Genomic DNA, 21,478 nt, shown 5'->3' on the forward strand with positions numbered 1-21,478 from the left:
GACTGAAAAGGTATGGGTAAGAATTGTACTGATTGGTGATATTTTTTTACAATTAATGTACGTTAAGTGGCATTAAAAGTACATGTAAACGCTATGTAAATTCTGTTAATGTTCCTATATGGAGTTATTTTCTTACAGGACGACAAGTCATTCTTTTTAAAAACTACCCGGACTTATCAAGATTCGATAAAATGTGCTTCAAGGCATAAAATAATGACCTTCGTCGGGTCATTATTTACCCTGATTGAAATGAAGAGTACTTAAACATTTAATTCGAGTGTAGTTGTCAATTGGGGTTTTACAGTACAATTTCCATTCAATTACTGCACTTATAATATTGTTACTGGTGTGTGATATCAAACGTTTATATCTAGATTAATACGTGAGTTGTATTTCACATTAAAAGTGACCTGAAGGCGTTTTTATACCTGAATGCTTCACAAATGAATATCCCATTTCTATGAGATTGAAAAAATAGGATACATTACCTGAAAATATTTGCGTAAAATAATATGTTAATAAATAATGCATATCTTCAGGTTTGTCCTGTCGTATAACACACACCGTGGTGTCAGATCTGACCTAAAGAAAGATCTCCCTATTAGTTACTTTTTCATTTGATCGATTCTGACACCATAGGTGTTATACGACAGGACAAACCTTAAGATATGCATTATTTATTACGTAATCTATGTATCACTGGTCTTAACATTAAGGGTACAAAATGTACTGCACCGGATGCGCATTTCGACAATTAGTGTCTCTTTAAGGTAGAGAAGGACACTGTAGGCCAAAAAAATCTAGCCAATGAACTTTCTTAAATTTCCCATATATTGTTCATTGGGGTGTACCTAACAAAATATCAAAATTTGAGAATAGGTTTCCAGGCTATTTTTAGAAATATTCTTTGAAAAAGTTACCTCCCTTTGCAGTCCTAAAAATGTCATTTTTTGGCCATTTTTAAGCTATAAAGGTACCTGCAAAAAAAGATATATATATTTTTTTTTACTTTTTCTCAGAACAATATGATAAATGAATATTTTGAAATATTTTAGACATAATATTTAAAAAAAAAAAAATATTTTTTTCAAAATGGCTACCCTTTTTTGTAATATGCCTGTTGCCGTCTTGTGTAAAATTTTGCTAAAAAAATATTTTAAAAGTAAAAAAAAAAAAAATTGTGTCAATGAATTTTTTTTTTAAATTGGTATATAAAATACTTTATATCCATGCTACAAGTCATAAAAAAATAAAGATATGTTTCCAGGGAAAATAAAAAGTTACGGGGGTAGAATGACACCCTGTCACACTCCCTTTTATGCATATTTCATGAAAAATATCAAAATTTTTCACTTATTTTTTTAACTTCCTTAACTAAAGGTGGGATTATTTCTTAAATGAGCATTGGTTTTGCAGCATCCATGTCTTTGCAATATTATTTTATCCTTTCAATTAACCTTAAAATAAAACGACATTTTTCCTGTACATTTTTCAATACAGACGTTCCTAAAAACAGTCCCGCTGCAAATGTTTACACCTGTCCTAAGTCAGGAATCTGATGTACAGTAGTTGTCGTCTGTTTATGTAGTTCATACATGTTTCTCATTTCTCGTTTTTATATAGATTAGACCGTTGGTTTTCCCGTTTGAATGGTTTTACACTAGTAATTTTTGGGGCCCTTTATAGCTTGCTGTTCGGTGTGAGCCAATGCTCCGTGTTGAAGGCCGTACCTTGACCTATAATGGTTTACTTTTATAAATTGTAACTTGGATGGAGAGTTGTCTCATTGGCACTCATACCGCATCTTCCTATATCTACATAGACTGAATAGTGTGATGTTTGATCTGAATGATTGTTGTGAAAGTCTTGGAAGTGTAAAAATCAACATACTCATTAATCACTGTTCATGATTATAATGATGCAGCAAAAAAGAATATATATATATATGTAAAATAAATTTTATTTTTACATCATTTTTTTTTATGTAATTACCATCCACATTCATAAATGTAAACAAAACTCAAGAGCAGACATTTTACAGACACCAATTGATTTTTATCTAGATGGACCATGTCTCAATGATATAAAACAAACCACTGTAATTATCAAAACATTATGATAATATAACATCAATTTACAAAAAATATCCAGAATGAGAATGTGGATGACACTTGCAAAAGTGTATATTCTCAAAAACAAAAAAATAAATATGGGGCAGATTCAGTTTCCAAGGGACTCACTGAAACGTTTAATTTGTCCAATTTCATGAAAACTACAATCTCTGAAAATATATTTGCGAGTGACTTGGTCCAGTTTATACACCAATAAATTCCTTTAAAAAAGTGTTTAATCATATTATTCTTTAATTTTTTACCAAAAAAATTATTTTTCCACACTCGTAATCATCATCATACGTCAATACATGTAGTATATGTGTGTCATTGAATTGGCCAGGCGTATGAATTTATTTGTTGGTTAACGCAAAAATATGTACTCCGTGTAATTTGTTATCTGATAAAAAAATAAACTACAAAAAGTCTTATTTTCATTCAAATGAATTTTTTGTGTTTGTATTCAATTTAAAGATTAATGCAAAGTGAAAATAAATAGTTTTAACATTGAGTCGGATTGTGTTACTATCGCCTCATTGATTACAAAAAGAAGTTCGGTCAACATCGTCTATTGAAAAATAAACAATTTCAAGAACAACTACCCGAGGTCCTCTTGACCAATTATATCAAAGTATTCCCTAATATGCAAATCATATAAGAAGCATGATAATATAACATCAATTTACAATACATATCCAGGATGAGAATGTGGATTAAACTTGCAAAAGTATATATTCTCAAAAATAAAAAATAAATATGGGGCAGATTCAGTTTCCAAGGGACTCACTGAAACGTTTGTCCAATTTCATGAAAACTGCAATCTCTGAAAAATATTCCATTAAAAAAACTTTATATAAAGCAATAGTCTTGCCCTTAGATCAGATTGCTACAACAAATCTTAGAAAAATGTGGAAAAAGGGGTGGGGTAGGGATGGGCAAGATGGTAAAACTTTGGAACTGATACATTACTATATTGTTACTTTTATTCAACCTTATGAGTCCCCTCATTTCTGATTTATGGCCTAGCCTAATGCTTCTTATGTTGGTTCATGTAAATGAAGTGAAGTTATCTCCCCTTTATTAATATTCAGTTGACTTGTATTGTGAAATAAGCACCTACTTTTGTATAAAAGTTCATAAAAATCTGTTGAAAAATTTGTCAATCAAAATAAAAATCTGTAAGAGAAATAATCCTTCAGGCTTCAGAAAGTTATCCACCAATATTGACTAATTGGAAAATATTTATATGTCATGTGATACTTATTGTTGCGTATCTGTCGAGGCAAACTTGGGTTATTGTACAAAATAGGAAACTGTGACAGATGTACATACAGAGTAATTACTAAAGGATGCTGCAATTTTATAACAGATCCCTAATTCTTATATATTTGAAGTGTAAGTACTCTTTGGTTACTCAAATTTTAGTAAAAACTTCAATTTATTCATAATCAACTTTTAGCAAGGGTTGTTTCAAAGGGTTAGATTTTTAGATAGGCAGAACCAATTTTTCTACTGAATTATAGCATATAAATATCAAATTTTCAGTCTTTAACCACATATACAGTCTATTCCTCTTTTTCAGAAAAAAACTTCTTGAACACATTTGCCGTTTTCCCTTTCAAACCATGTTCCTGCATGATGGATTTTACGCCATCTTCATTGTTTCTTTTGTAAGCAAGCTCCAAGTGATGAAGGCTGAGACCTGTGCAGGAAAGTTTCCTTGCAGTGTCTTTTGAAATAACTTTTTTAACAATGACACTAGAAAAACCCTCTACAATTGACAAATAATTAAACGGAAATAAATCCTTTGCAGAACATGTCTGTTTCAGTTTAAGATGGAACAGTTTGTATAAACTTCTTACATCCTCCTCAGAATTATGAGCATCATAAACAATCTCCAGAAACTTTTGAACTAATGTTTGTTGCTTATAATTTTGAACATCAGCTTTTGGTATTTCACGTTTTGCAATTTTCAAAGTGTCAATGCATCCATAAATAAGGTTATCAAAAGAACTCAGCAGATTAAACTCTTGTAACAAATTTCTTAGTACAGGTACATCATATGAATGGATGTTATGACCAACAAGCACAGGACGAGATTTTTTCTGTATCATTTCAATTAGTTGAAGTAAGGCTTTTCTTATACATACGCTTTCAACTGGAACACCATGGCAATACATTTGGTTTCTCTCAAAAGAGAAAGTAATGCCGGTAACATCACTGGCCTTTGATGAAATAGGTTGTCGTGGAGACACATAAAGATTTAGCATGTTGGTCCCATCATATGCTGATATTTGTGTTATATCAGAGGTTCTTGATAACCCAGTTGTTTCTAAATCAAACACGACATATTCGTCTATGCCTTCCAAAGAATATTTAGTTGGAATCTTTTCAATGTCTCTTACCGTCACATTTTCTTCAATTTGTGGTTGATATGTTTCTCCTTCTATAACTGCTGCTTTAATTTGTTGAAAAGTTTTCTTATGCTAAAAAAGACAAAAAGAAAATATTCAGAAAAATCTTTTGTTTATACCTTAATAATTTGATTTTGGATGTAACGCGTCTTCTGATTGGCTGACGTTGTTTTGTTTATCAGCTCATAGACATAATTTTGTCATGTGACCGTGACGTCATCAACGTTTTTTCATGATTTACTCCGGTTTAAAATGGAATTTAGAACTAAATTATAAGAAATGACTGTAATATTTTTTCTGTCTATTCGAAATAACATAAAAAATGTGGTGCACACTTTAAAATAACCCGCTACACGGGTTATTCAGTGTGCACCACATTTTTGATGTTATTTCTTCATAGACAGAAAAAATATTACAGTCCTTCCTTAATTGTGTTGTTACATGTACATTGTAAAATAAAGGGAATATAACTCTTTATAACCATATTTTTCTTTTGAAATGTCATCATCTTGTTTTCTCTCTATTTTTGGCCAAATTGCAATTCATATTGTCTTCGGCAATTTATATTATAGTTTACCAATTTAACAATTTAACATAATTCATGTAAGTTTCACCATGTCCCTGTGCTTATTAATATGTTGGTCTTCTAGTCCAGTCAAACTAATTGCAACAGAAAATGTTTAAGTTCTAATCTATAGCATTAAGCCCTAAATATACACAGAAAAATCTAACTTGAGGAAAACTCAAAATCAGCATTTTTTAAAATTTCCTATGGAAATTAGCATTGGAAGGGGAGATAACTCCGCAAAAATGAGTCTTCTTTTGTCAGTTTTTGGTTGATTTTTATTAAAATTTATGTAAAGGATGATACTTAGATGGGGTTATAAGTTTATATTTGACTATATTATATAATCTTCTGCTCATGAAATGTACAAAACCGAAGTGTTATGGGTATTTTTATTTTTTTTGGTGCATTTTTCATTAAAGAAATTGCAAATTTGTTGCTTTGTGACCATTTTGAAAAAAAAATGTGAAAATTTGGTATTGTTTATATCTGTATATTATATTTGTTCAGCATCTACCTTGTTTAAAGAAAATTTTATCAACAAAAAGAAGAATGTATGCTTAATTATTTTTATCAAATTTGACATTCTTTACCTTGACATGTTGAAAAATTCAATAAATGGTCAACTAATGAATTATGAAATCTAGATTGTAGCTTGATAAAAGATATGAAAACACCTTTAGAGTTGTTTGTTATACTCTAAAGACGGCTAAAATATCAAGAATCAATACATTTTGTTGAATAGAAGCGGTAAAGTTATAATTTTTTATCAATTTTCATTGATATTTCTGCCTTTTTTGCAGAGTTATCTCCCTTTTCAATGCAAATCTCCATAGGAATTTTAAATCGTGATTTTTTTAGTCTTCCTTTAGTAAGATTTTATGGGACTTTTTTCTGTGTATATTTTGGGTATAATGCTGAAGATTAAAACTTAAAAATCTTCAGTTGCAATTACTTTAAGGTTAGGGTCAAATTTATGCTAGATTGACTGGACTATTCTGTATTTTTAAAGTTGTGGTGTAATTATTCTTGAGATAACTTCTCTTATATATGCCACATCATGCTTTCAATTGTAAGACAGTTGATACACTAAAATCTAAATAAGACACACACCACCTATTCTTGGCCCTCGTTCCTATCCACATTGAAATTTTCACTTCAAAACATTTCATGGAAGCGAGATCAATAGACCTGTATTTATACAGCAGAGGGTACTGCACTGGTTAATAGAATTTTGGATACACCTAACAAGGCACTTCATATCTGAGAAACAGGCTAAATATGCCTCCAATTTTAGAATTCAATCATATACTTCTGTATTATTAAAAATTATCACTAAATTGCAGTGAGGTGAGACTTATATATTTCTTCCTGTTGAGGCTTTAATGTGACTTTGAGATGAAGAACCTCAATAAAAGAGCTGTTCCTTTTCTTTTTGTGTGTTTTTTGTTGTACATGTACTGGATACCCCATATCCTTTGTTTTTTCTGTTATATGGCTGTCACTAAATTGACAAATTATATGCCATGAAGTTTTACCTTTCTTTTAAATCTGTCACGTTTGAAATGAACTGAGGAGCTATTCTTCTTTTGCCAGAGTCTCTTTCTGTCAAACCTCTGTCCAACTCTAACAGAAATTGTGCCTGGTGACAGCAATGCTTTCTTGTTAACCTAAAACAAGGTAAACTAGTGAGAAATGTTTTAGATGACAAAAATCATAAACCTTCCCTTTAAATTCTATATTCGACCTTTGGATAAGGTCACATGAAGGTCAACCACACACTGCTTTATATTCAAACAATTAAAAACCAAATTAACATCATTTATGGTGTGGACAAGTATTGCTGAGAAAAAGTTGATTAAAAAAACACAATTAAGTCCAATTTGAACTTGATCACCTTTGTAAGGTCATTCACCTTTGTATATAATTTGACAACAAGAGGCTGTCAGAGTGACAGCAAACCGGATTTTCCTGCAGAGGTCGAACCCTGAACAGTTGAGCAAGTATGGACACTACATTTAAGCTTAAAACAGCTCTGAATTTGGATTGTGATTGAATATTTGACACAGCATAGGTTTGTGACACAAAATGAATGTGGTTTAAGAACTGAAATACTTGAAATTGGACATTTAAATACCTATTATGGTCCAATAGCAAAAATCTAAGTACATATTAGAATCAGCATATCAAAGAACCCCAAGAATTCAATTTTTGATGAAATCAGACAAAAGTTTAATTTAAGACCCTTTGGACCTCAATGTGGACCAACTTGATAAAGGAGCCCACAATCCAAAATCTCTCAATACATGTTAGATTCAGCATTTCAAAGAACCCCATAAATATTTTTTTTGTTGAATCAAACAAAGTTTAATTTTGGACCCTGATTTGGACCAACTTGAAAACTGGGCCCAAAAATCTAATATTTCAATACAGGTTTAGATTCAGCATTTGAAAGTACCCTATATATATTTAATTTATGTTGAAATGAAACACAGGTTAATTTTATCCATAATATTTTCTGTGCAAAGGGAAATAACTCAAACTGGATAAATAGTTCTCTAAAATAAGATATGATGCAATTTTTCAAATTATAACCAATAATATGATAACAACAACCAGTGATGACTAAGTTCTCTAAAATTAGATATCATTTATCACTCAAACATTGCTAGAATCAGCATATCAAAGAACCAAAGAATTCAATTTTTGATGAAATTAATCAAAAGTGTAATTTAGGACCCTTTGGAACTCAATGTGGTATTATCTTATTAATAATGAAAAGAAATACAGGTTTAGATTAAGCATTTCAAAGAACCCTATATATATTCAATTTATGTTGAAATCAAACACAGTTTAATTTTGGACCCCAATTTGGACCAACTTGAAAACTAGGCCCAAAATCAGAAATCTAAATATATGTTTATTAATAGACAATATAAGCTTAGTTTTTAAAGGAGTTTACTCCATCAAAAAAAAAATATATATAGCATTCAGAAAATTAGTTTTTCCAGAATAACAAACAAACTTGCCACAAAATTCTACAAACAATTTACCAAAGAAAAGAAGAAAAAAATCCAAAATTTTATTTATCATTAATACAATTTCATTTCAAAATCTATAAAACTTATCAGTAACAAGAAATAATTGTAACAGAATGCTGTTACTAAGTCTCCCAAACAAAGCTCCAATAATTCGTCATTCCCATTGTCCCTTGACATTGGGCAATGTCCAGTACAAATTGGTTTATGATATGCATTAGTGACGCCTATGGATTGACCCTGTATGTCATTCAAATCTTCTTTATTTTTTATGGTTTAGGGGTGGAGATCCCGACCGTTTACAAGTTCATATATGGTTTAGGGGTAGGGATCTTGACCATTTACAAGTTCTTAAACAGGAGGGGGTGGGGTGACCCCAGGGGACTCGCCTTATATTTCATTTGATTTGTTTTATTGTCCCATTCAAGAATATATATGGTTTAGGGGTGGGGATCTCGACGGTTTACAAGTTCTTAAACAGGATGGGGTGGGGTGACCCCAGGGGACTCACCTTTTATTTCATTAGATTTGTTTTATTGTCCCATTCAAGAATATATATGGTTTAGGGGTGGGGATCTCGACTGTTTACAAGTTATCAAAAAGAAGGGGGGTGGGGGTGACCCCCATGGACTTCCCCTATATATCATTTGATTTGTTTTATTGTCCAATTCTAGAATATATATGGTTTAGGGGTAGGGATCTTGACCATTTACAAGTTCTTAAACAGGAGTGGATGGGGGTGACCCCAGGGGACTCGCCTTATATTTCAATTGATTTGTTTTATTGTCCCATTCAAGAATATATATGGTTTCGGGGTGGGGATCTTGACCGTTTACAAGTTTTCAAAAAGAAGGGGGTGGGGGTTTCCGCATGGGGATCTTGACCGTTTACAAGTTTTCAAAAAGAAAGGGGGTGAGGGTTACCCCAGGGGATTTCATCTCAATTTCATTTGATTTGTTTTATTGTCCCATTCAAGAATATATATGGTTTAGGGGTGGGGATCTCGACTATTTACAAGTTATCAAAAAGAAGGGGGGTGGGGGTGACCCCCCATGGACTTCCTCTATATATCATTTGATTTGTTTTATTTTCCCATTCAAGAATATATATGGTTTAGGGGTGGGGATCTCGACGGTTTACAAGTTCTTAAACAGGATGGGGTGGGGTGACCCCAGGGGACTCGCCTTTTATTTCATTTGATTTGTTTTATTGTCCCATACAAGAATATATATGGTTTAGGGGTGGGGATATCAACCGTTTACAAGATAAAAGCACATTCTCAAATTGAAGGGGGGTGGGGGTAAGAATATATATGGTTCAGGGATACTTAATTATCTACAAAATGTCTAATAATGAACAGTAAATTTCAAATTTCATTTATACAGTCCTACTAGTAAATTTTAAACTTTATATATACAGTCCTACAGATCTTATCAGGAAACAGAAAATTTTCAAATAAATCTGTCACTCCAATGATATTATATGTTAAGATATAACCCAGATCTAATTAATAATTAATAATGTAATTAACCTCAAAATGTCTAATAATATAGCTTATCATCATTACCACTTAGGAAATAGATAATTTTCGAATAAATCTGTCACTCCAATTTTTATTGTGAGATAAGACATTATGCTTAGTCATAAAAAAGATAACAAGAGTAAAATATTTGAAAATTCCACTTTTGGATTTTAAAAATGGCTAAAACACAAAGGAGATATACTTATATCTTGAAAACTGAACTAGACCTTCATTAAGTCCCAGGAAACAACATATTTAAATTTGAAAAAAAATTGTTAAAGCGTTTTCATGTTATTGTGCTGACACTGTTTGGCAGCCGCCCGTAGGACCGCCCAGCCGCCCGCCGTACATCACCATTTTAATAACCAATATTTCCTTCCAAAATCAGGTTAAAAATCACTGTGTCAGTTTTCAAATTATTGTTTAGAAACCTAAAATGACAGGTCACAAACATTATACTATGTTTATGTTACATGGGGTAAAATAAAACAGGAAATACACAGTATTTATAATATATAAGCTGTAACACAATACCTTGTTAACCCAGGTATAACCTTCATTCTTCTGAAGAACTGCAGCTGAAACTCTTGCTTTTAATGAGCTGGTTCCACCATATGATCTACAAAAAGAAATTTCACAGTTAATATTGTAAAGCAGCTGTCAGAAGATTAAACTAGCTAAAATTATTATAAAACTGTTTCAGGGGGAATAACTGTTCAAACATTTTTGAATTGTTCACTTTTGTTTCATAAGATCTCATATTAGTTTTTAAAATTTTGAAATTATATCTATAAAAGTTTTGGAGTTGAATCACAAAACCTTTGCCACCTGTCGTCTCCTAGGCCTGCCCCCCTCATATCAAAAATTTAATTTTATAAAGTGAAACTTAAATTCATGTTAAACTGTTTGCACTGTTGGTTATTTTTTGTTTATACAGTGATATCAAAATGAAGGATTGTTTTTTAAGAATATGCTAATGATCATAGTTTAAAAAAGAATTCTGCCAAGTCAGTTTTCAGAGAAAAAAATTCTGAAATAGTCAATTTTCTAATGACAGATAAACAGCAATCATCTCCCTTTGAAATTGAAAGAATTCTATTTTGTATTGCTATGTTTATATTCATTTTCTTTGTGTTTGATGTTGGAATCATTTTGGGATGTTACTGAAAGGTTATAATCAATGTTTTTAGTTACTGACCTATTTTTTGGAGCCTTGCTTGCAACTATATTGTTGAAGTTTTCATTGCTCTGTGTTGAGCCTAAATCTACAAGTTGGCTTGATCTTTTCTTGTAATTTTCTGTCACTGTCTCTAACTGCTTACGCAGGTTCTCATTTGTCAATGGTTCACCTTTTGGGAGATGTTTATATCTGAAATGATATCAAAGAAAATAGTTGAAATGTCATACATTATATGAATGTTGATTTATGGGAATGTTTCAAATTGATCTATACTGTACAATTTTATTTACCTGTCCATTTAGTTAAATAGCTTGCTTGAATATTCCTAAAGAGGCTGAACTGTGTTATTCATTATGTATTGTAATGCGTTTTTTTTTATAACAAGGATTTTGATTGGACAACATCACATATCTTCAGGGGGTAAAACTGATGATGTACCTGTTGGATGAAATTTTTTGCGCTGTGCCAGATGACATTTCCAAAATATAAAAACAACAAGAATGTGTCCCAAGTACATGGATGCCCCATCCGCACTATCATTTTCTATGTTCAGTGGACCGTGAAAATGGGACAAAATCTCTAATTTGGCATTAAAATTAGAAGGATCATATCATAGGGAACATGTGTACTAAGTTTCAAGTTGATTGGACTTCAACTTCATCAAAAACTACCTCAACCAAAAACTTTAACCTGAAGCGGGACAGCCGAACGGACGGACGAACGAACCGACATATGGACGAACGGACGCACAGACAGACCAGAAAACATAATGCCCATAAATGGGGCATAAAAATTTATTGAGAAAATAAGACTTGTGCATAACAATAACTGTGTTGTATTTGAATATTTGCTGATGGTTTTATCTTACATTTTTTAGTCACCCGAAAACTCATTTGGTGATAGTAACAGCACAGATGGAATAGTCCATTGGCAAGTATTCAAATACAACACAATTATTGTTCAATTCCAGGAAAAAATGTTCTTCAATTAACCATTACAAGTCTTTTTATTGTCTGTAAATTATTTTGGTACTAATGATCCTATAATTGTATTTACCTGGAGAAAAACCTTTTGTTTTTGTTTGTTTTATAGAATGAGAGGATGTACTTGTTTTATTGTATATTGTTTTTTTTCTGCATTTATATGACAAAACTGGTTGTCAGCATTTAAAATAGCAATAACAGCTCCCAAACTTAACTTTTGTTCTGGCATATATCACTCATAATAAAAATATAAAAAAAACGTTCATATATATGTATAACATCCTTCAAATTTAAAAAAATTCAAACCTGTATGTTGATGGTTGCTTGGAATATGTGCACCAATCCCCAGAACAGCCTGAATGGTCTCCAAAGAGGTGTGGAACTATACTGTCTAATCTTTCACAAAGTTCATCCTCCTTTGACTGTTTTGAACTTATAGCATACATATAGCATCTAAGTATGTAAGGAATAACTCCTTTCCCCTTCAGCTCTCTGTACTTATTTGCTGCTGCATACAGTTGTTTCGACAGATTTTTCTTGACATGGTTCTTGTCGTCTCTTTTTTTAATTTTTTCAAATTTTTGCTTCAGCCTTGATGTTGTTGTAGAGTCATTATCTGCGTGAATAATGCCAACTGTGCACCCTCTGTCGTCCATCCTTGTAACCATGGATAAAGCCATGTCAGGCTCCATGCCTTTACTTGACCCTGTAACAAAAAAGGACATTGTAATTAATACAATTAATTACGTGAGAACTGTTTTGGATGACTGAAACATATTTCATCTCCCTTCTTATAACTAACACAAGAGTGGACACACTGAAATGTCTCGCCTTCTTTACTAATCATTGATATTATGTTGATAGTCCTAAATATAAAGCTTTATTACAACTGTCACATAAACTTAACATTAACCAAGTAAACTAAACATTGACCAATGAACCATGAAAATGAGGTCAAGGTCAGATGAACCATGCTAGGCAGGCATGTACAGCTAACAGTTCTTCCATACAACAAATATAGTTGACCTATTGCTTATAGTTTAAGAAAAACAGACCAAAACACAAAAACTTAACACTGAGCAATGAACCTTGAAAATGAGGTCAAGGTCAAATAAAACCTGCGTGACTGCCAAATAGATCATAAAATATTTCCATACACCAAATATAGTTGAACTATTGCATATAGTATTAGAAAAAAAGACCAAAACTCAAAAAACTTAACTTTGACCACTGACCATGAAAATGAGGTCAAGGTCAGATGACACCTGCCCGCTAGACATGTACACCTTACAATCATTCCATACACCAAATATAGTAGACCTATGGCATACAGTATAAGAAAAACAGACCAAAACACAAAAACTTAACTAAAACCACTGAACCATGAAAATGAGGTCAAGGTCAGATGACACCTGCCAGTTGGACATGTACACCTTACAGTCCTTCCATACACCGAATATACTAGACCTATTGCTTATAGTATCTGAGATATGGACTTGACCACCAAAACTTAACCTTGTTCATTGATCCATGAAATGAGGTCGAGGTCAAGTGAAAACTGTCTGACGGGCATGAGGACCTTGCAAGGTACGCACATACCAAATGTAGTTGAACTTTTGCATATAGTATTAGATAAAAAGACCAAAACTCAAAAACATAACTTTGACCACTGAACCATGAAAATGAGGTCAAGGTCAGATGACACCTGCCCGCTAGACATGTACACCTTACAATCATTCCATACACCAAATATAGTAGACCTATGGCATACAGTATAAGAAAAACAGACCAAAACACAAAAATTTAAGTATAACCACTGAACCATGAAAATGAGGTCAAGGTCAGATGACACCTGCCAGTTGGACATGTACACCTTACAGTCCTTCCATACACCGAATATACTAGACCTATTGCTTATAGTATCTGAGATATGGACTTGACCACCAAAACTTAACCTTGTTTACTGATCCATGAAATGAGGTCGAGGTCAAGTGAAAACTGGCTGACGGGCATGAGGATCTTGCAAGGTACGCACATACCAAATATAGTTATCCTATTACTTATAATAAGAGAGAATCTAACATTACAAAAAATCTTAACTTTTTTTTCAAGTAGTCAACCATGAAAATGAGGTCAAGGACATTGGACATGTGACTGACGGAAACTTCGTAACATAAGGCATCCATATACAAAGTATGAAGCATCCAGACCTTCCACCTTCTAAAATATAAAGCTTTTAAGAAGTTAGCTAACGCCACCGCCGCCGGATCACTATCCCTATGTCGAGCTTTCTGCGACAAAAGTCGCAGGCTCGACAAAAACTAAATTATTTGACATTGTAGTCTAAGAATAAGGTAATTTAAAGGTCATGGTGGTACACAACACACATACTTGATTTGTAAGTGCATAGCCATAAGGCGGTGTTATGACTATGCAATCATAAACCAAATATCATTGTCCTTTTTTCAAGGACCAAAACAAAAAGTTATGTTTTTGTAACTGTAATAATTAAAACTAGACTCATTGAGATGGAAGCCATCTCTGTGGGCCTCGCTGTGAATAATGTGTGGAAATTTGTTTGTATCTTTACCATTATGGTCATGTGATTGTCAACAGAACCAAAGTTTTTTTACCTTGACCTTTGACCTGGGAAGTTGTACATACATAAAGACACACCCTCTGGTGTTGGTTAATATACATGTTAAGTATAAACTTTGAAATCATAATGGTTCTGAAGATATAGAGCAGACACAATCTTCACCATAGGACATGGGTTGTCAACTGAAACCCAAGTATGAAATCATAATGATTTTCTAGATATAGAGGGGACACAACTTGTTACAGACGGACAGACTGGTCACTATAGGGCAACCTCCATTCGGAAAGATTGCTATAAAAAATTATTTGTTACAAATGTATGTGCTAGCTATAGTTACAACTTGTGATATTCTTATTGTTGTCTGGATAACTAATTTGCATAAACTAAAACAGATTGTGGATATGGTGACGTTTTCACAGAAGGCTGGATTTACCTTAAATCTTTGGATTTTGCTGGAAAAAAACGTTTAAAAAAAATTGTTGTTTGTGTACCTTGCCAATTACTGTTGCATTGATGATTTGGAATTGTTTCCTTTCTTCCCAAATGATGCTGGCATATACTGCAAAGTTTAGTTCTTATATCATAGTCTAGAATTTTCCCTGTCTTTACACCAACTAGACTGGAATGTCCTGAAATATACGAAGTCCGTGTCCTTTTTAGTCACATAAGAAAAGGTCAAAAACAGTTTCTGATAATTATATTCAAAATAGAAAAAAAAGGACAATGTTTGCAAATATAACTTAAAAGGTTTATCTATATGACACAGATGTAAATGTGAGTTTTGCTTAGCTTTTTTTGCTGTTTAGCCATAAGTTACAAATAAACCTAAAAATTCCAATGTCAGGTATCTGTTCCAATATCACAATCTACCTTATTACCAAATTTCATTGAAATAAAATAGTAGCTGAGAAATGGACCTTTAATTAGGCCATTAGTTTTCTTGTTTGAATTGTTTTACATTGTCCTTTCTGGGCCCTAAATAGCTGACAATGCGGTATGGACTTTACTCATTGTTGAAGGCTGTACAGTGACCTATAGTTGTTAATTTCTGTGTCATTTGGTCTCTTGTGGAGAGTTGTCTCATTGGCAATCATTATGAATCATACCACATCTTCTTTTTTATACTCAACACATTACTGTAGGGTAGAATGGCCTACTTTTTAGTGAACCCCAATGTGCAGTACTACTAGTTATTCATATGGTATATCTATTGATCAAATATCATTGGTCTACCATGTACAGTAGGTGAGATATGGACTTAAACATAAAAACTTAACTAAAATTGGGAGGAAAGGACAGATATACAGAGGGACAAGGGTAAACCTAAATGTACCTATGATTTTCATAGTTGGAACCTAAATAGTTATTTTGGACGAGTTTATTGATGTGTAAACCTGACAGAATTAAAGACTAACATGCATATTTTAATTTTTACATAAAGTCCTTCTGACTTGATTCAGTTTATATGCAATTCGGTAACCTAGTGAGCACACATCAATAAACTCCTCCACTTTTATTTCTATAATATTACTGATGTTGACATGATACCTGTGTTACTGTTATATTGCCAACCAGAGCCTCTTGTTTGCCAGCCAGCATCAAAACTGCATTCTAATTCATCACTTGGGGAAATAGCTTTTTCTTCTGCACTAGCAGTTTTACAGGAATCAGATGCCTCATCCATAAGTGACAATGCTATACATTTCTCCTTCTTTTTCAGTGTCTTGGGATCAGGTGGGGGTATGTTACATGTGCTGAGAAAATTCACAACATGATCAGGACCCATTCCAGAGTGCATCATTGCTGAAATCATTATGATTTACTATGATTATCAATTTTTACCACCTACATACTGCATATATATATATCTTTATCAATTAAATTAATTACAATTCAATAATAGAGCTCAGGTGACAATTGATAAAGCTACAACCTAGTGAGCTCACAAAATTCAATGTCAAAGTTCATTATGACATTTTTAATATTCAAGCAGAAATACATAGAAATTATAACTTCCTAGCTTACTTAAATCAATTTAAGGCCATCTTTAATAAATTATTGCTTTGCTGTTTACCAACTAGTGTGGGTATAAAGATAAGATTTTTTTTTCTTTTCTGAATGATGCTTAAAACCCTCTTAATTCAAAATAGTGTTATAAAAAAATAGAATAAAAATTTTCATCCCAGGAAATGAGAAAATCTTTTTCTTAGTTTACTTAGGCAAGTTTTAAATTAGAAAGAACAATATATACATCCCCTGCAGTGATTTGTAATAGCTACGCTGTAAGCCATAGACATATTAGCAATCCTTGGTGTAAGCAACACTGTAAATAATAAATTACACTACATAGTACACAAATTTGAACACCCCATACCCATGTCATGAGTTTGAAAGAAACTACTTTAAAAAACATTAAACGTGTCAGAATGATAAATAAAATAGAATTAATAATCTAACTTTCCTACTTTTTTTCTTACAATAAAGCTTTTTGCACATACCAAGAGCAACTTTTGAGTTGATATCAAATGCTCCTTTTTCATTCCGCTTGCCTGTAGATACCAGTTTCATACCAGAGCATATCTGACATACCACCTCCAAAAGACTTCCTAAGCCGTACCTGTAAGATAAAAATTTAATATACTGAAAGGTAGCTGATATCATTTTGTTTTATCGTGAGGCCAAACTTAAAATATATGTTGTTTCCCCTTTTTAGACCCAAATTTTATATAGTGGGTAAGTACTGGGTAGGTACATGTACAAAAATGTACCTGAAGGTTCATGTAGGAAAAATATCTTATTTAACATTTATGAAAGGAAATTTACAAAAATGTCATGAAATTTATATTTTTTATTATTTATCAAGAGACTTGAAAGAAAACAACTACATTTTGTATTTCTATTTAGAATGTCAAAACAAAACTTTTTGAGTAGGGACATTTTTCTTGTGTAGGTTGCATTATATAAGGGGAAGGGAAAAGAAACAAAATTCAATATATATAAGATGTGGTATGATTTCCAATGAGACAACTCTCTAAACAAATCTCAACAAGAGACCAAATGACACAGAATTTAACAACTATCGGTGAATCAGGGCCTACAAAAATGAGTAAAACCCATATCGCATAGTGAGCTAAAATGTATAATAGGCAAAGAAACAATCGCTGTCCTGTTAGTATTGATTTCCTACAAGGGTTTGGATTGAGAGAAAAATTGTAAAGATATCTGCCAGCAGGACATATTTTAAAGTGAATTGCAATCATATTCCTACAAACTTCACATGGTTTTGATAGTTTGTAAAAAATGAAGGGGTGCTAAAAATTATTGTTTACCTCATTTCACCTACTATATCCTTCAGATAGAGTGGGGTGTTGCATCTGTTGCAGAAGAGTTGTTCCGCTAGCACTTCCAACTCAACAACCCTCCTGCCTTCATTCCATAAGATGTTTTTACTGTGTCCGATATCAGTTGAAACAGTAACATTGGAGGCTATGTTCTCAACTGATACCGGTGTCTCTTGAATCATTGTCGGTTCTAATGGCAATTCTCCCCTCGTACCGTAATCATGGTCTCCCCATTGAGTAAATTTATCTCTCTCGTTCAAAGTGTTCATCCTTTTAGATTTTTTGAATCTGTCGTTCTTAATAAACCGACCGCGAACACGAAGGCGGTCGCAGTCGTCTGCCATTTTCTTTGTTTACCTTGTCTACCGATTGCGTAAAAAAAGAATCGGAACCGATTTTAATTACGCAAAATGCACGTGCTATAATAGGTCATGTGATACCCGTCCGTCTCTACCTTAATCATGTTTGAAACAAAGTATTTTAAAGTCAAAAACTAATACAAATAGAAACATCATTAAATTTCAGTCACGAGTTCTCAAAATCCAAAAAACTGGGTCAGATAAAGTCGCATGCTTTATATTTCTAAGGAGAATATCACATAGACAAATGTTGATCACAGTATTTTTTAATTGTTATTTGTGCATTTTTTAAACAGTTTTCAAAACGTATTATTTAGTTATGTCATAGCTTTTCAAAGAGTAACAACTTAAAGTAGTAAAGGACATACAAATGACAACAATGACGTACTTTAAGTGTCTATATTATGCATTTGCATCATGAATGTATGTAGATATATATACGTCATAATAAATGGATTTTCTTAAGGAATTTGATTCACACACTGACCTATAATGGTTTTCTTTTACAAATTATGACTTTACCACATTTTCTAAATTCTTTTTTCTACAATATTTCTAACATTTAGATTGAGTTGAACCTGGTTGGTACAGATGTGATACATTCTATTAATAACAATTCGTGACTTCATTTCATGACGAAGTATGAGAATCAAGATTCTAGATTCCTTTGCGATAATAGTTTTTGTAACTTAATGAACATGATAATCAGTTGACGCCATATGAAGTGTCTGGTGCGAGGAATGTTTTTATTAATTTGTATAGCAATATAAAGGTGTCACTGTCTTTTGTTTAGAAGGACTCAATTACCCTTAGCCAGTTTAAACTTCGTTGTCAATAATCTTAACATCATAGGGGGAATGCAGGTGTGGTTTTGTTATTCGAGTCAGATTAAATTATTAATTGTATGATAAGTAACCGCAGAACGTTTTCATTGTTGTTTCAGGTGTAATGATACTGTTTATTTGATTCTAGTCTACCACACATGATTAGTCTTTGTAACGTCAAATTACCCTTTATGTGAAGATAAAGCATCTGTCTAAATAATTAATTTTCCAGTATCAACTCATTCCTTTGTCAAACAATCTAACCATGGGGTATGCAGGTGTTTGTTTTTCGTTTCAGATGATTCTCTGAAATGTTAGACAGTTAACCACATAAATTAAAAATCTTTCCAGTTTCTTTGTTGTTAACCAATTATTTACAGATTCTAGTCTGCAACACAATAATTTATTTTGTAAATGCATATTATCATTTACGCAACAAGATAGTATCATTTCCTTTAGTGTTAAAGGGCGCATTTTTTCTCAATTAAATTAGTTATCAATAAAATTATCTTACCATGAAGTATGCAGGTGCGTTTGCTCTGAACACTAGACTTTAAATCGTTAGGACTAGACTTTACGTCTTTGTGCCAGAATTTACATCTTCACTACTAGACGTTTCATCTTCGGTATTGAAAAGATTGTGTATTTTTTTTTAATTTCATCATACTTTATTGAAAACTTTACATTCGGTAGCTAGATACAGCAAGTACCGGTACCTTATCACGGCCTCGTTTAATATCAGATTATATTATTAAGTAGAACTAGTTAGTATTTGTGAGTATTCTAAATTCTGAAATATACATTAGGTATATTAGTATGTATCCATTGTTTCCATAGTATAATTCAATCAAAAGAGAACATAATTTCAGAGGGAAGGAAAATAATAGAATAAATAAAAAACAAAAACAAAAGCAAAATATAAAATTTTTCAGCCCTGTTTAATTTACTTGATTTTCACATAGTTTTCTATATCAATATATATTTTGATAATAGTATTATTAAATGTTTTATTTTATTATTTTTTCGTTATTTTGAATATGTTTGCCTTACTTCGCAAACTTTTGCGGCATTTCGCAAAAGTAAGCGTTATTTCGCATAGGTTTGCGTGATAAGAAATATATCAGGAAAAGTATAAAATTTCAAAGAAAGTGTCCGATCAACTTTAAAATAAATAAATAGCAGAATTTGTTTACTAACTAGGCCGTAGAATTCGAAAAATCGAAAAAAGCAATGACACTATCTTAAGTGAACCTTTAAGGGAGATACTACATGTACATAATGTTATCAAATTTCACTGAAAAGAAGTGTCATAGAAATAACCCGCAACCTGCATCCCACGAAATAGTGAAATTTTATCCAATTTTTATGATGGGTTGTTAACAAAAAGTAACGTAATTTGGTTTGAACGGTTCTGATTATATTGTGTAATTATATTATATTATTTAAATGGTAATATTTGTATTACAGTGATATTGCAGTGTAAACGTTCAAGATTTGAGATCGATTCAAATAAAGGTCAGTTTAATTGGTTGAAAGAGTAAGCGAGGTCATAATTGCTAACTTTTAGGTCATGTTGTCTATGGTGTAAATATGTCGTCTCTTTGGCAATGCTACCACGTCTTCTTATTTATGCAAAAAGTCTTAACTATACTTGTTTTGTATTTTATTAACAAGAATTATTTATAATAAATGATATTGAGTGTTGACAGCGAAAAACTGTATTAGGGTGGCGAATTAAACCAAAGAAACATTTAAATTCATAAGTCGAAAATAAACTGAACAGATTACAAATAATTCTAAATACTTTGCCCTCCTCAAAAAGAATATAAATAGTATAACATTACATATTAACAATTTGAATGATAAACATATGAATTTTTATTGTTTATGCTTGTTTATTTTATCATGTCTTTTTTTAAAGTTATTGACATCTGGTTATTTTTTTATCAATACAAGCTGTTTACATCTGATAACGTCTATTAAGTGGCAAATGTAATGCAAGGGATAAACGTACCGATTGAACCTCTATTCTGTGTTTAAGTGTTGACACACTTAACATTACTTCTGCATATTTTATTGTGTGCATAGGGAGTGCACACTTAGGAAGCAAATCAATGGATTACATTCGGTTTTTTTCACATTCAATAAAAATGACGATTGTTTTAGTTAAAACAATTAGGTGCCTTGTGTCAACAGTAAACCGGTTATTGATCAAATCGAGATCTATGGTATTTATCTTAATGATATAAATATAAATATTATGAAAACAATCAGTTTGCATAAATCATACATGTAGTAAAGTTTTGTATGTTGTGAAAAATGTATGCAAAGAGTAATTTGTTAATTTTTATGATATATAAAAAGGTTTAATTTCTTGTTATATCATCTAATCACTGCAAGCATTAATAGATGAAAGTAGGCACTCACTCCACCGAGTTTCGAGTATAACAGTAGAGTTCTATTTTTGTGCTTTGTATCGTACAAAGAGTTTTTTCTTTGGAAGACAATTGTTGCATTAAATTTCTTTTAGTTTACTACACAA

General features: G+C 32.1%; 1 protein-coding gene and 1 long non-coding RNA gene across 2 annotated transcripts in view; both read right to left on the bottom strand.

Annotated features, from left to right (window-relative positions):
- LOC127716204 (uncharacterized) overlaps positions 1 to 21,478 on the bottom strand; it is a 66,948-nt gene that overhangs the window by 12,343 nt on the left and 33,127 nt on the right. The gene's annotated exons all lie outside the window — the stretch shown is intronic.
- LOC127716182 (uncharacterized) lies at positions 1,943 to 18,207 on the bottom strand. Its single transcript, XM_052222307.1, has 9 exons — positions 17,742 to 18,207; positions 16,911 to 17,029; positions 15,961 to 16,215; positions 14,904 to 15,041; positions 12,120 to 12,519; positions 10,849 to 11,019; positions 10,185 to 10,269; positions 6,629 to 6,760; positions 1,943 to 4,597 (listed from the first exon to the last, which is right to left on the bottom strand). The coding sequence occupies exons 1-9, from the start codon at positions 18,095 to 18,097 to the stop codon at positions 3,677 to 3,679; spliced, it is 2,577 nt and encodes an 858-aa protein (XP_052078267.1). The 5' UTR covers positions 18,098 to 18,207; the 3' UTR covers positions 1,943 to 3,676.

This window comes from Mytilus californianus, unplaced genomic scaffold (assembly GCF_021869535.1).
Source record: "Mytilus californianus isolate M0D057914Y unplaced genomic scaffold, xbMytCali1.0.p SCAF_9, whole genome shotgun sequence".
In the NCBI taxonomy this organism is placed as follows: Eukaryota; Metazoa; Mollusca; class Bivalvia; order Mytilida; family Mytilidae; genus Mytilus; species Mytilus californianus.

Coding starts and splice junctions, on each gene's coding strand:
- LOC127716182 (XM_052222307.1), bottom strand. CDS start 18,097: ATGGCAGACGACTGCGACCGCCTTCGTGTTCGCGGTCGGTTTATTAAG. Junction 11,020..12,119: donor AAGCAACCATCAACATACAG/GTTTGAATTTTT, acceptor ATATCATTTCAG/ATATAAACATCTCCCAAAAG. Junction 6,761..10,184: donor GTTATACCTGGGTTAACAAG/GTATTGTGTTAC, acceptor ACCTTGTTTTAG/GTTAACAAGAAAGCATTGCT.